Below are 16,189 nucleotides of genomic sequence, written 5' to 3' on the forward strand. Positions count from 1 at the left end.
GAAGATTGTAGCGCTACAGACTAATTTGGTTAGTAGTAGTAGAGTTGGTAATAAAATACTATGAAATAGAGCAATAGGCCAGGGTTATTAAGGGGTTTCCTGACAGCCTGCTATATCTTATGCCAACACTAGTTTTGCCAGACACACACACACAAGTCCTCCTAAGGGCTACAGTCACAAGATAAATCAGGGATTCAAAGACACAGTCAAGCATCGAAGACAAAAAGCCTTCGCATAACTGTGCCAGAGGCCAAAGCTGACATTAACAGCACTATCAGCCCTGGCAAAGGAGGACTTAACTTTAATTCTAAACAATCATACATATATACAGTTTTACACATTTAAATTTCATACAAAAAGTACTGTACAGGGAGATGACCAGCAGCAGCCTCATAATAAATACTGTAAACTGTGCTGCTGTGTGCATGTGGCATTGGGATGCCACACATGACTACTATGACCCTGTGGGTACGTGCGCTCTCAGACCACAAGCCTGAGCCTATCACAAAGTATAAAAGGCAGTTTGCATTGTGTGTGTGTGGGTCAGTTCCCCAGACAAGAGGACCAGCTGCGAAAACACGTCTAGGTGTGAGTACTATTATTACATTAATATGGCAGCATAATCCCTCTCCTCGAAAGCATTTATGTAACAGAAATAAATATAGCAATAGGAGAGGCCTATATAAACAATGTGGTGTGTCAATCACTCATTGACAAAAGATGTCATCCAGTTGGCTAACATTAGTCCAGATCGATGGTTTCCAAATAAATAGTGCTCTTTAAATGGAAGAACGAACCACGTTACAATGCCCCTCTTCGCCAATTGTCTGACATCAAACGAAAGGGTCACAATATTTGATTATGTAGCGAGGGTCCCTCTTGCTCTCACTAGTGTTCCACTTAAACGGACCTAGACCAGACCGGTCCTTTTCTTTACATGCGGAAGACTGGAGCTGGGTAGTTTAAGGTTGGGCAACAAAAAAAAAGAAAGAAAAAAAAAAAAACTAATCTCGTCATGTCTTCTGTTGGGAGTAGAAGCTGAGAGGACTAAGAGGACTGTCCTTTTCTGAAGTTCTTCTAGCTGCCAGCATGAGCCCCTCTCCTGGCTGTGGAGGTGGGGCAGTATAGTAAGCAGGAGGGAACAGGTTCATGCTGTGATATACCACCTTAAGCGGTCATATCTGTCTGGTCCACCTTAAATCCCTCTATCCTTAAGAGTATGGAGGCCCTGGGTCACCGGCTGATGTCGCGGTTGCCCTCCCAGCTCTTCCCCCCCACTGCGTCGCCTGCTGTCCCCGATTCAAAGAACGGGTGTCTGAGGGAGTTGGCCAGAACCAGGCGCTTAGTGGGCTCGTACTCCAGCATGCTCTCAATTAGGTCAAACAGCTGATGGTGCTCCTCAGCTTCCGACAACAGGTATCTCTGAGAGAGAGAGAGACAGAAAGAGCGATGGTATACAGAGATGTGATTTGCATAACAATGAAAATCAGGAACCGTTGATACTAGAGTCGGGGTTAGGGTTAATTTGTCTAAAGAGAGGATGATTTTAGAAATTCCTGGTTAATCCGATATGAGAGGGTGAATGAGAGGTAGAGGTCAAGGAAGATAAAGTAGTGGGGTGCTACACAAGGAGGGAAAAGGAGCTGCTCTCTTACCCGTAAGGGTTTGCAGTTCTCCCTCACGTATCTCCCAGCTGACGAGCTCTCGTCCCAGTCCAGACGGCCGCGGTAAAAATATTTCTGCTTCCTGAGTTGAGAAATTGTCAAAGATTGAGGCGTGGCATACAGAAATAAAAATCCTTTGAAGAACAGTTTGTGTGCACGTGCATGCAGGGGCAGCACCCTGGAAAGAGTTGCCACGGGGTTCGACGCAAGACATAATGACAATCATCGCTAACAAAAAGGCCCTTTAAAATGTGGCATGGACCAAACTTCACTTTGATGCTATGGGTGTGTGTGTTGGATTGCTTTTTGACCTGCAACTAACTACACAGATGCACCTGGTCGTATGTGTGTGTGTGTGAGCTCTGACCTCGTCTTGCGTATCATCCTGGAGGGCACTGGCCCCAGTATTCTCTCCATCATAGCCAGATGCTCCCTGTTATCATGAGTCTGAGGAAGGGATGAACAAACAAGATGGTGATAAAATTAAGATTCACCATGGCTATTTCTCATTCAATGTATAAAATAGCCATAAAAGTAGATTGTGGATATCAGCGATGCAAACAGACCATTATCAGAGCGCTCACCTATCTTGAAACAATTTTAATAAACGCTGAGTAAAATATGGCTGAAGTTGAGAGCTTTGAATAGAATGTGTGAGCTAGCATCTATGGTGTTAGAAGCACAGCCAAGCAAAACTCAGAACACGGAGGACGACCTCAACCAAGGGTTGATCCTCAATAGGATTAGCAGCTGTCTCTCCCTGCTGCTTTCTCCGGCTCAACATGTGCGTGTTTTCTTGCACGTGTGCAAATGTATTTGTGGGTACACATGTTGGTGTGATACTGGTCCGACTCCGGGCTGACCAATCCGAGTGACCAGGCAGCAAGCTATTCTGGGCTTTGTTCAGTCCTTCCCGTCAACCTGAATCGACCAATCTAGAAAGGCAGCTGTCGCCATAGACAGAAATGGGTTGGGAAGTGAAGTGGGGTTTTACCTGGAACAGGGTGAAGCCTAGGTAGTACTCAAACAGGATGCAACCGATGCTCCACACGTCACATGGCTGGCTCCAGCCCAGCTCTGCAGGACAAAACACATAATGGGTGGAAAGTAACATTTCCTCGGGGTGGTTTCCCGGAGACAGATTAAGCCTAATGCTGGATTAAAAAGTATTTAAATTGAGATTCTCCATTTAGCTCATCTTTTAGTCTAGGACTAGGCTTAATCTGTGTCCAGGAAATGGCCGCGTATTATTCAACACATAATGAATTGGTGTAGGCTGGTGGAACCTAATAAAAACAGCAGGAAAAACTATTTAAGACACTAGCGCCAGTGCTTTGATTTATCAAAAGCAACAAATCAAATTACAACACAGCAGCTTTCTGCCTAAACATTGTCCGTCACTTCACAACTAGCACTTCGGATCAAGAGGGTGAGTGTGCAGCTTTTGAGTTTCTTTAGATAGAACAAGGGAGGCCTTACCCAAGCCACATAACATGGCCAAGGGTAAGCGTACACCTTGAGCTTTTAAAATTACGTAAAAAGACAAATCAACCCTGCTCAAAGCACACTCAACTAATTATCTCATGCACTACTGAGCGAGGTTAAGCCGATCAACTGCACTTAGTGTCTGACTGAGTTGTTCAGTGTCTACCTGACTGGAACAGAACTGGCAGGGTATGGCAGTTCAACGCGACTGCCAAGGAACACCCCCCCTCTGTTTTAGAATAGCCTTCCTCACCCAACCACACAGACTATAGCAGTTCATTGCCAACGTAGTGGCTACACCAGCCTTAGTTTAGAATAGTCCTCATTTGGGCTGTGGCGGTCATGACATTGTCAAGCAAATAACTGCCAGTCACAGTAATTTGACCATTAATTAACAAAACACATTTGGCATCTCCTGACTTCCAAACATTGCCTACAAGCCACTGATGCTGACCTTTAGAACATCTACATTAAAACAGTCTAATAAATCCATGTAATATAGCCTACACCTTCCCAATAAATCAATTATTTATTTTAGACCGGTCTAAAGAAGCATGATATAAAGAAAATGTATATTTCAGAAGAACAGAATAGCATACTCTTAGTTGTCCATGTTAAGCCCGGATCTGGTTATGCCATATGGCTGTGGGCTACACTAGTTCATTTAGCAGACATGATTTGATTAAAATGTTATAATACGAAGAATACAATTGAACATAACGGAATTAAATAGAATATTTTCTCCAAACAATTTGAGTGCACACATGCGGCTATTCTATGTTAAGCGGTTAACAAAGAAATAGGTACTCCTATATGCTTAATTTAGAGTTATCCACGTAACTTTAGTTGTGACAAAATGTTGGGCTATATGTTTAGATTTTTAATACACTAAAGCTGCATGAGAATAATGATTTGAAAAAAAGTCACGAAAAGGCACTAGCTCAGCTTTGTTTATTGCGCAGGCTGTACACACTTCATCAGTCTCTCATTCACAATGTGACAAGCACTTGATAATACCTTTAGAACATTACAATACATTCACAGATTTCACAACACACTGTGTGCCCTCGGGCCCCTACTTCACCACATATATTCAGTACTAAATCCATGTGTATTTAGAGTGTGTATGTAATCGTGTGTGTATGCATGTGTCTGTGGCAATGTTTGCGTTGCTTCACAGTCCCCGCTGTTCCATAAGGTGTTTTTTTTAATCTGTTTTTTAAATCGAATTTTATTGCTTGTGGAATAGAGTTCCATGTAGTCATGGCTCTGTTGTACTGTGAGCCTCCCATAGTCTGTTCTGGATTTGGGGACTGAAGAGACCTCGTGGCATGTCTGCGGGGTATGCATGGGTGTCCGAGCTGTGTGCCAGTAGTTTAGACAGACAGCTCAGTGCATTCAACATGTCAATACCTCTCATAAATACAAGTAGTGATGAAGTCAATCTCTCCTTCACTTTGAGTCAGGAGAGATTGACATACATATTATTAATATTAGCTCTGTGTACATCCAATGGCCAGCCGTACTGCCCTGTTCTGAGCCAACTGCAAATTTCTTAAGTCCTTTTTTGTGGCACCTGACCACACGACTGAACAGTAGTCAAGGTGTGACAAAACTTGGGCCTGTAGGACCTGCCTTGTTGATAGTGTTAAGGCAGAGCATCACATTACTATAGACAGACTTCTCCCCATCTTAGCTACTACTGCATCAATATGTTTTGACCATGACATTTAATCATCATCATGTGATGGGTGAATATTAGCCTATTCTTAATTTAATATTTTCTTTACATACACTAAATAATATACAGTGCATTCAGAAAGTATTCAGATCCCTTCACTTTCCACATTTTGTGGAAAAGGTGAAGTGGCCGGAATACTTTCTGAATGCACTGTATGTGTGAAATTTGTTTCGATTTAGAATGACCCATTATCATGGATCGGTCTCTAAAAAAATATGTCATCCATGCACTTAATTAGCGAATTGAGCACGCTTTCCCCGTGGTTCATTTTCATGCCTGCCAGGTAGGCTATACTCCTGTTGCTTCTCTTTACGATGTGCTTAATATTAGGAAAGTTGAATAATAAATATAGTAAGCCTTGCCTAGAAAGCTGATGGGACCCTCTTCTTAAGAGGCCATCACATAGCCTATAAAAATGTTGCACAACATGAACTCATGGGCTCTAACGAAGTGTTTGATTACATTTTTGAAAACATTTGCATTGATGTCAGTGATTAGAGGGACAATAGAGTGCTGAGTACCAGGCAGTTAGCAAGTTTGGTCATTAGTAGCCTACCATAGGCAGCATCAGAGCTTGGAGAAGCCTAATTATCGTGACTAAATGGTAATGTGGAATTTGACTGTCGTCGTGAATCGTGACCACCGGTGTGGCCGTAATACGGTCACTGTAACAGCCCTAGTCCTCATCCAATTGATCAGCCAACTGAAGTCACTCACCTAGTATGACTTCTGGGGCGCGGTAGTGCCGTGTGGAGACGATGGTGCTGTGGTGCTCGTGGTCAAACGTGGCACTGCCAAAGTCCACCACCCGTACATCCGTGCTCTTCACGGTCCGCTCTTCACGCTTCTGTAGGCAGGAAGGTGAAAAGGGACATGGTTTAAAAACAGAAAATGTCCTATAAATAAATAAATAAAATAAACACACTATCACTGAACTAATTTCAAACCTCATGAAACAAGTAAAAAGTCAACTTTTAGAAAGAGGCCAGTGAGTGATGCCTTGATTACTCCATTTCTGATATCTAGTAACCTTGACATTAACCATACCCGTATCCAAACAGAAAATGCTTCATTTGTTTTGCTCTGGTACATTTATGCCAAGTCATCATCTGCACTTAAGGCCTGCTATGACACTCAGGATGCATCCCAAATGGTACCCTTTAACCTATAAAGTAGTTAAAAGTAGTGCACTATTAGGAAATAGGGTGCCATTTGGGGTGCAACCTTGGTGAACGCAAAACAGGCTCTGAAGAAAGCCCATTATCCTGAGGCATGACTTCTCGTCTCACCTTCTCTACGTTATAGGTCATGGTGAAGTCGGAATTGACAAACAGGATGTTTTCTGGCTTCAGGTCTGTGTGTGTCAGCTTGGTATCATGAAGAACTGTGAGGAGAAAATCCCAGTTAATATCCTAACAAACGAGACATCCACATTCGATGGTGGTGAATGAAAAGAGCACTCCTCTTCTGACAGGTGTTTGAACCAACAATGCCCTCATGTGGCTAAAGGCTTCTTATTGTAAACAACGGTGGCCTTTTATTCCAACCTCTCAGTCTCAAGGGGAGATCTATATAGGGGTTGTTGGAGTGAGACTTACAGTGCATTCGGAAAGTATACAGACCTCGTCCGTTTTCCACATTGTTACGTCACAGCCTTATTCTAAAATGTATTAAATAAAACATTTCAAAGTGAACACAGGTTACACATTTTAGCAAATGCATTACATTTTTTTTTTAAACAAATACCTTCTCTACATACAGTACCAGTCAAAAGCTGACACCTACTCATTCTATGGCTTTTCTTTAAATTTACTATCTGACATTGTAGAAAAATAGTGAAGACATCAAAACTATGAACACGTTATGTCGTAACCAAAAAGAAAAGTTATCAAAATCGATTTTATATTTGAGATTCTTCAAAGTAGCCACCCTTTGCCCTGATGACAGCTTTGCACACTCTTGGCATTCTCTCAACCAGCTTCACCTGGAATGCTTTTTCCAACCATCTTGAAGGAGTTCCCACATATGCTGAGCACTTGTTGGCTGCTTTTCCTTCAATCTGCGGTCCAACTCATCCCAAACCATCGCAATTTGGTTGGGGTCAGGGGATTGTGGAGGCCAGATCTGATGCAGCACGCCCTCACTCTCCTTGGTCAAATAGCCCTTACACTAACTGGAGGTGTGTTGGGTCATTGTCCTGTTGAAAAACACATGATTGTCCCACTAAGCCCAAAACCAGATGGGATAGCGCATCGCTGCAGAATGCTGTGGTAGCCATCCTGGTTAAGTGTGCCTTGAATTCTAAATAAATCACAGACAGTGTCACCAGCACCCCTACACCATCTCCATGCTTCACTGTGGGAACCACACATGCAGAGATCAGCCATTCACCTACTCTGCGTCTCCAAAAGACATGGTGATTGGAACCAAAAATCTCAAATTTGGACTAGTCAGACCAAGGGACAGATTTCCACCGGTCTAATGTCCATTGCTTGCATTTCTTGGTCCAAGCATCTCTTCTCATTGATGTCCTTTAATTAGTGGTTTATTTGCAGCAATCCGACAATGAAGCCCGCTCTTGCCATAATATGGACTTGGTGTTTTACCAAATAGGGCTACCTTCTGTATACCACCCCTACCTTGTCACAACACAACTGACTAGCTCAAACGCATTGAGGAAAGAAATACCACAAATTAACAAGGCACACCGGTGAATTGAAATGCATTCCAGGTGACCAGCTCATGAAGCTGGTTGAGAGAATGCCAAGAGTGTGCAACGCTGTCATCAAGGCGGCTACTTTGAAGAATCTCAAATAAAACATTTTGATTTGTTTAACACTTTTTTGGTTACTACATGATTCCATGTGTCACTTCATAGCTGACGTCACTATTATTCTACAATGTAGAAAATAGTCAAAATAAAGAAAAATCTTTGAATGAATGTGTCCTAACTTTTGAGTGGTACTGTAGCTATTCCGCCCCTTTGCTATGAGACTCGTAATTGAGCTCAAGTGCATCCTGTTTCCATTGATCATCCTTGAGACATTTCTATAACTTGATTGGAGTCCACACACCTGTCTAGATAAGGTCCCACAGTTGACAGAGCAAAAACCAAGCCATGAGGTCGAAGGAATTGTCCACAGAGCTACGAGATAGGATTGTGTCGAGGCACAAATCTGGGGTTCATTAAAAAAAAGGTGGCAAAAAAAAATGTCTGCAGCATTGAAGGACGCCAAGAACACAGTGGCCTCAATCATTCTTAAAGGGAAGAAGTTTGGACCCACCAAGACTCTTCCTAGAACTCAGCTGGCTGCCCAGCCAAACAGAGGAATCGGGGGAGAAGGGCCTTGGTCAGGGAGGTGACCAAGAATCCAATGGTCACTGAAGGAGCTACAGCATTCCTCTGTGGAGATGTTCGAACCTTCCAGAAGGTCAACCATCTGTGCAGCACTCAACCAATCGGGCCTTTATGGTAAAGCGGCCAGACAGAAGCCACTCCTCAGTAAAAGGCACGAGAGCCAACAAGTTTCTCTGGTCTGATGAAACCAAGATTTAACTCTTTGGCTTGAATGCCAAGCATCACGTCTGGATGAAACCTGGCACCATCCCTATGGTGAAGCATGGTGGGGCAGCATCATGTTGTAGGGATGTTTTTCAGTGGTAGAGACTGGGAGACTAGTCAGGATCAAGGGAAAAATGAACAGAGTAAAGTACAGCGAGATCCTTGATGAAAACCTGCTCCAGAGCGCTCAGGACCTCAGACTGGGGCGAAGGTTCACCTTCCAACAGGACAACAGCCCTAAGCACACAGCCAAGACAATGCAGGCATGGCTTCGGGACAAGTCTCAATGTCCTTGAGTGGCCCAGCCAGAGCCTGGACTTGAACCCGATCAAACATCTCTGGTGCAACCTGAAAATAGCTGTGCAGTGATGCTCCCCACCCAACCTGACAGAGCTTGAGAGGATCTGCAGAGAAAAGTGGGAGAAGCTCCCCAAATACAGGTGTGTCAAGCTTGTAGCGTCATACCCAAGAAGACAAGACTGAAATCGCAGCCAAAGGTGCTTCAACAAAGTACTGAGTAAAAGGGTCTGAATACTTATGCAAATGTAATAGTTTACTAAAAAGTGTAATACATTTGCAAACATTTCTAAAAACCTGTTATGCTTTGTCATTATGTGGTATTGTGTGTAGATTGAGGGGGGAAAAAAACTCTAGATTAAGGCTGTAATGTAACAAAATGTGGAAAAGTAAATGGGGTCTGAATACTTTGCAGATCCACTGTATGGCGGTAGGTCATGTTGAAATTGTTGAATTGAATGTGTTCTTGATAAGTAATTTGATTAAATAAAAGGCCATACAAACAAGACAGTAGCGTAATATTGTAGTGCACGTACACTTGACAGCCAGGCTGTTTTAATAAGAATTATGACTAGATGACTGGTAGCATCATAGCATCTGAGTGTACTTATGCCAGGCCGGTAATGGTAAAGAACATGCCCTCAACGACTTAGCGGGTTAAATAAAAGGCAATTTAAAAAAATATATATATATAAATAAACTTACACTTGACAGACAGGCATAGCTGGTAGGCCATGTGTCGGACCTGGGCGATGGAGTAAGGCAGGTAGTTGTTCTCCTTGAGGAAGTCAAAGGTGCTGAGGGCCAGCAACTCAAAGGAGATACACATGTGTCCGTGGTAGTCGAACCAGTCATACATCTGCACACACAGGCTGGGAGTAAAGAGGAGTCTCATATTAAATAACACTAAAAGCTAACATAATCGAACAACAACGAAATGATACAGGATCGAGACAGGGCATTTTTTTCTGATCAAAAAAGGGCTTAGATGGTGGGTGTGGAAATGGGCATGTTCAGCACTGCTCTGGATCGATCACATGTTCCAGTTCCTGCCAATATCCAACAAGTTCACGTAGCCATTGAAGGAGTGGGACAACATTCCACAGGCCACAATCAACAGCCAATGTCAACTCTATGTGAAGGAGATGTATCACGCTGCATGAGGCAAATGATGGTCACACCAGATACTGACTGGTCTTCTAATCCACACCTCTACTTTTTTCCCTTACCAGATGCATATCTGTTTTCCTAGTAATGTGAAATCGATAGTTTAGGGCCTAATGAAATGTACATTTACCCATTTCCTTATATGAACTGGTTCTCAGTAAAATCTTAAATTGTTGAATATATATTTCCCTTCACTGGTAACGAACAATACACCAGTGGTCAAAGTAGTAGGTATACTCACTGTTTGTTTTCCGGGTCTTTCTCATTGATTCTCTCCAGCACATTGATCTCCAGACGAGCTGCTTCCTTGTATTTCTCCACATTTTTTATGATCTTCAGAGCAACAGTGGCTCCTCCCCTGTAAAACACAATGAATGAGAAAGATAAACAGTTAAGGTAAGGCTACAGGTATGGACATCCCAAGGATCCCTCATAGCACTAACCTTAGGTACAGTCAGACAAAGTTTTTTGAATATTCTTCAGGCTTTTCCTCTGATATACACTCCACCACTGGTACCACCCTATATTAGAGCAAAAGTCTGAAGATATACCCTACCTCAGTGGATTTAGCTAGCGATGAGTAATAAAGGCTAGCCTAACAAATGTTTTAGGCACATTGACAGCTTGCGAAGACCCACTAACTAGCGTGTTGCACAGAGCAAGTTACACAAGCGAATAGAATATCAAAAACGTGCACTTATATTAAGAAACAAAGTGGAAAGCTAGGGTTTGGAAAAATCTGTTGACTGCATGCTGTTCTTTGGTCAATGCATGCAGAGTGAATCTCTAGCACTAGGAACTGCCTGCTTGAGTGACAGGGGGCAGGACTACATGCGTGTGGGCGATTGAGAAGCGGCAAGAAGGAGAGAACACCGTCAACTGAGCAATAAATCAAAAGTATTGCGCATGTCAATGTCACAATTTAGGTGCAGTCCTAACACACAATACATTAGGGAATACCTTATGGCGCAAAGCTCTTATTGCCTGAAGTGAGTCTTGTTAGAGGTTAATCTACATTAACCAAGAGTGCTGTTGCTTGGAAACCTGTTGTCACAGGTTTGGTAGCTAAAATAAGACTGACGGATACACTTAAGATTGCTTTTGAAACCTGCTTTTTCAATCTCTAAACATGATAAATTTGTCCAATTCTATAACTATGAACGTCCACCTTACTTCATAGAAGAAAACAATTGTGATGTGTAAATTCTTGCCTTTTCATGTTGATTATGCAACATCTTATGTTCCCATAATGACGTTTGTTTTTTTAATCACATTTAAGTTCAAACTCACATCATGCTTCAGGGAGCCCAGGCAGGGACATTAGCATGGCACACATTTGCATGGGGTATAATTGCCCAGCCAGCTAAACTCAGAGCCACACCACTCATCCATAATTACATGGGAGGGTGATATAGGCAGAGGCTGTGTCCCAAATGGCACCTAATTTCCTTTATAGGGCACTACTTTTGACCAGGACCCACAGGGCTATGATCAAAAGTAGTACACTAGATTAGCTAATAGGCTGCCATTTGGGACACAGTCAGAGTTTACACAGAGGTATATATCTCTAGCAGTTATTTTTAATGCAGATACATACCGGCGATGGTCAATACATTGCATCACCCTCCCAAAGGTGCCTTCCCCCAGAGTGCTGACAATCTCATCTGGAAGACAGAGAGAGAGAGGGAGAAAGCGGGAAAGAAGGGAAGAGAAGAATTAGACATGTGGACAGGAGCAGGGAAACCAAGGCAAAAAAGTTAGGCGTTTCAATGCTAGCGCCCATTCCCCTTTTCAGGTTGTGGACAAATGGGATGTCTATAAAAAAATAATTTTATTTTCCACAGTCCTAGATAACCTATGATAATTGGGGTCCACATACTAACAGGGGGGGGGGGGAAAGATGAGGGAGTAAATTTGAGTGCCCCCCAGCAGCTTATAGGAAGGAAAACAAAAGTATATTCCCTACAGATGTGGTGGTGTGCCTATTTTAGGGCAAGGGAGTGTGAGGAATGCATTTGGTTTTACTGGTTAACCTATGTAATTAAAAAGACACACTCAAGCTAAACTTTTCCTGAAATAAGTGTGAATGTGTGTAGACTTAGGGGGGGGGGGGGGTGGTTCCAAACGGGAATCACTGAAGATAACATACATGTTATGCAAGGGATATGAGCTAGAAAGTGGTAAAACTATGTTAATTGTGTGGGTGTTATGAGATCATGATAACTGTTTTTTATCATGCTCTTAAATTTACTATGAAGTGTAGCATTAAAAAGATGCAACTGTCAAAGGAAAAAATTGCAACACTGCAGACAACGTAAGTTGTAGAGGCCCAATGAATGTTTACTAGATACACATGCTAGTTGAGGGAAAGGGCTAGATATGAGGGATTGGAAAAAATATTTAAAAACGTTCATAATTGCTTTGCCTAATTAAATGCATTAAAAAATAAAAAAAATTGTAGATCTGGACTTGAATTTAAACTAAAGCGCAAGAGATAATTAAGAAGTTGAGGAAATGCGGTGGTAGGAGAATATATTTTTTTGTTTGTTGAATATCTCCGATATAAAAACATACCACAGCTAGATATCTTCAACACAACGAGCAATATTTATCTAAAACCGCTATCCTCAACATTGTGTGCAATCCACCCTGCTTTTTGAGCTAGAGCGAACAACATTCTACCATGGCATCATCATCAGGCACTCCCCTGTCAGTGAATGCTCTATGGTTTTAAATACTCATATGGAGAAGGGTTACGATAGAGTAGTGGCAGTGAGTACATCTCTCTTGCAGGACGTCCCCACTCCGACAGATCAGGTGCCCTTCCTCGTCGTCCCTCACACTCAGTGCCCGCGTCCGGCTGTCGCTCCGCTGTTTGCAGCCCCCACGGCATCAGCAGGTCACGACACGACCGACAGGGGGACAGGGGGTTTTCAGGGGCAGCCGTAGCCACGGCGATGGAAGGCGGCACAGGTAGAGGAGGGAGGAGGAGGGTGGTGTTGTAGTTGACGTAGTGGTTGTGGTGGTCATTGGGCGATTCGTATGACACCACGTGAGGAAATATATAACGATAGGGATATAGTGCAAGGGAACAAGTCAAAGATCACATTTCGTCCTCTGCTTCTCTCCCCCTCTACCTTTTAACTTGTGCTGCTTACAAATAAGGAAGCAACCTGCATATCCATTCATGAATAAAAAGCCAATTCATAAAAGAGCAAAAATATCTACAAATTATAATATTGCTCACTTAAAATTAAGCAGAGTACTTCCCAGAAAACAAATAAACTGAGAATGATAAGGAAATGAAGCAGAAATAGTTTGAGATTAAAATCAGTGATACATCCCAACCTATGGTCACCTCTCATTCATGTCTACTTAATGCAGAAGGATAAAAATGTGGCTGATGCTTTATCCACAATGTCTCACTACACAACTCATTCTATGAAAAGACTGTAGAAAGCACATTTGGATTTAATTACTAAAACCAAAAAAAACTAAAATCCTGCTGACAAAAACAAAACAAAAAAGATTGTACTACTTACCAAGTCCAGGAGCTGTGGACAAGAGAAGGTTAAAGAGAAGTAGAGAGAAATACATGAGGGAGAGAAAGAAGAGAGAAAGACATGAGGGAGAGAGAGGAGAGAAAGATAGAAAGAGTAGGAGGGTTAAAGGACAAGCTCGGGCCGGGCTGTACTCACCGACGAGGATGGGCTATAGGACCTGGTTCTACGCCGCCTTCGTTTGTGCTTACGCCTGCTGCCCTTCCTTCGGTATGACTCCTCCTGTTCCCTCTCACGACCCCGCCGGTAGTCACACATGCTCGGTGATAAGTCAGGTGCGTAGTAACTATCGACTGCTGCTCCTCCATGTTCCCTTTCCCTGTTTCCGCGATCTCTGTCTCGTTCGCGGCTCTGGTCCAGGCGCCGATAGCCCTCACAGTAGCGTCGGTCGTACGGCCTGCGGTCTGCCGAGCGATTATTGTAGCTGCAAAAGTGGGCCAACACAATGGGTTAGAGCAATGCTGTCTGAACATTTAAGAAGACACATTGCTTAAACTCCAGTTACACATTATTAAATGAATGCCATACAGGTACATTAATCTACTGAGATTTCCAGACTATGAAAACATTTCTACCAGATAAAGTATCATACAGTACAAAAGCTATCATACCAAATCATTAAGTATGCAACTGAACAAATATAATACAACCATAGAAAACACACCTCCTAGAGCGAGCATAGCTTCCCTCCTGTCTGTTTCCCCGCCCCCTTCGGTCTTTGTCCCTTTCCCGGTCACTGCTAGAGGAAAAAGAGGGCGATCTGCGGTGCCTCTGCTTGCGTCCTCTGTCTCGGTCTTGATAGCTGCTCCGGCTGGCCAGTTCTGAGGACGGGTACCGTCTTGAGTGTGGCATCTGTGACAAGACAAGAGTTGTTACTTGGTATTCTCATTGCAGTTGGTGAGGGGTTGGATTACACTCAGAAAGGAGGGTGGGATACATAAGCAGCTGCATTGTGGGGAAAAGGAAGAAAAGTAGCAAACGCAAACCTGGTGAGGAACAGGTGGTGGGGGGGTATACAATTAAACAGGACTTGCATTTGTAGGCTTTGAAACAAACTCTATATTGTGGCGTTGGGCCAGTAACCGAAAGGCTTCTAGATCAAATCCCCGAGCTGACAAGGTATACATCTGTCGTTCTGCCCCTGAACAAGGCAGTTAACACACTGTTCCTAGACCGTTGTTGTTAACTGGCTTGCCTAGTTAAACAAATGTTAAATAAAAATACTGGTGGTTAGGCAGTATTCACGATCACAAGTGTTAAGCCAGTCAAATGTCAAGAGTACAGTAACGTTAGCCTACTGCACTCAATAACAAAAACGTAGCTAGGTATTGATGGCCTTAGAATAACAACAGTAGCTAAGAAAAACGTTATCAACCAGGTACGTCAGCTGTTACCTGGCTAAATGCAAATGTTAGATAAGTAACTTAATGACGTGGGTTAATCACTGACAGTTTAACTAAATATGATAACAAAAAAAAAAAAGACATGGGATGACAAATGTGTAGTTTGACAACTAAGTCAGTTCGCTAGCCATCATGACAACAAATGGCAATGTGTTGACTCAGAACAAATATAGCTAACTACGACGTCAGAATTCAGTCGAGTTGGCTGCATAACGAAGGCTATGCTAAATTCGCTACTAAACGATGACCTGATATTTCGCATAAATGCTCCCATTTCACACGAACTGCTTTCGCGAAGAATGGCATAAATTGTCATTTTTGTCGAAATAAATAACTGTTTGGCTATTTCTGAAAATATGCCGCTAACGTTAGCTAATAGCTACCTAGCTCCCTAATGCTAGCCAATTTTGACCGCCATCTTACTAGCTACTTGTTAGCTTTGATTCTAACTGACTGTACTTTGACTCGCATGGATTACCTTGTCATTGAAACCCGAATACAATTACATGCACACGTGTATTTACAATGTTTTGTTTACCGTTTTAGCAGCCAGGCCTGTGTGTTTATCCCACAGGAAATCCGTGTTGGCAATTGCTCGTTTTGGCTTCCCTTCTCACCATTGGAATCCTATCTATATCTGTTGCTAGCGATGTAGCCTCATACGAACCATCACGGTCTCGCGAGCTTACGTCTGTTTTCCGACAGAACGTAAGCTCGCGAGATCATGATGGTTAGTAAAAACGCTACTAGCTCTCATCCTCTGCCTTGCAACTTTTAAAAACATGTCGGGTAAAAAATAATGTTTCTTTTACAGGACAATATTTTTTTCAGATCAGATCTACAGGACCGCAAATTACGAAATTTGCCTCTAAATGGGTAAGGGAAACATTTTAAATTAAACAGTAACATACAAAACACAAAACACAGAACAGCCAGGCAGGTTACATAGACATTACAAAGAGGATAATGAAATCAAAACATATCCACATTATATAAAATCAAATACAGACATTTAGAGAATACATGAGACATTTTGTTTTGCATACATTTCAATAATTCTAAATAATTTTTCAAAATCCGTAAAAAATGAAGGCTTTTTCTTCATACATTTAGATGTGTGACATTTTTTCCCTAATAAAAAAAAGATTAATGACATACTGACATTCAATTGTTCAGTCAGTGTGAAATAATATGTCAAACTTAGATATTTCAATGGTTGTATGCATTTTGCTTCCAAGATATAGCATCACGTCTGTCCAGAACAGCTCACAACACAAACAATTATGAAATACTGTAAGTGTTCAATAGAT

The 16,189-nt window shown here is 42.4% G+C and overlaps 1 protein-coding gene across 2 annotated transcripts; it reads right to left on the bottom strand.

Annotated features, from left to right (window-relative positions):
• Positions 1-262: 262 nt before the first annotated feature.
• Positions 263-15,572, bottom strand: clk2a (CDC-like kinase 2a). Of its 2 annotated transcripts, XM_036971166.1 has the most exons (13): positions 15,418-15,572; positions 14,141-14,328; positions 13,615-13,900; positions 12,697-12,787; positions 11,514-11,580; positions 10,158-10,274; positions 9,455-9,621; positions 6,180-6,274; positions 5,608-5,737; positions 2,659-2,741; positions 2,032-2,111; positions 1,656-1,746; positions 263-1,422 (listed from the first exon to the last, which is right to left on the bottom strand). In XM_036971166.1, exons 2-13 carry the CDS (start codon positions 14,326-14,328, stop codon positions 1,234-1,236), a joined length of 1,584 nt encoding a protein of 527 aa, XP_036827061.1. In that variant the 5' UTR covers positions 15,418-15,572; the 3' UTR covers positions 263-1,233. The 2 variants fall into 2 exon arrangements, with proteins under 2 accessions (XP_036827061.1, XP_036827062.1); XM_036971167.1 differs by lacking the exons at positions 12,697-12,787; positions 14,141-14,328; positions 15,418-15,572 and having other exon boundaries at positions 13,615-13,747.
• Positions 15,573-16,189: the final 617 nt, after the last annotated feature.

Source organism: Oncorhynchus mykiss, chromosome 32, assembly GCF_013265735.2.
Source record: "Oncorhynchus mykiss isolate Arlee chromosome 32, USDA_OmykA_1.1, whole genome shotgun sequence".
Lineage (NCBI taxonomy): Eukaryota > Metazoa > Chordata > Actinopteri > Salmoniformes > Salmonidae > Oncorhynchus > Oncorhynchus mykiss.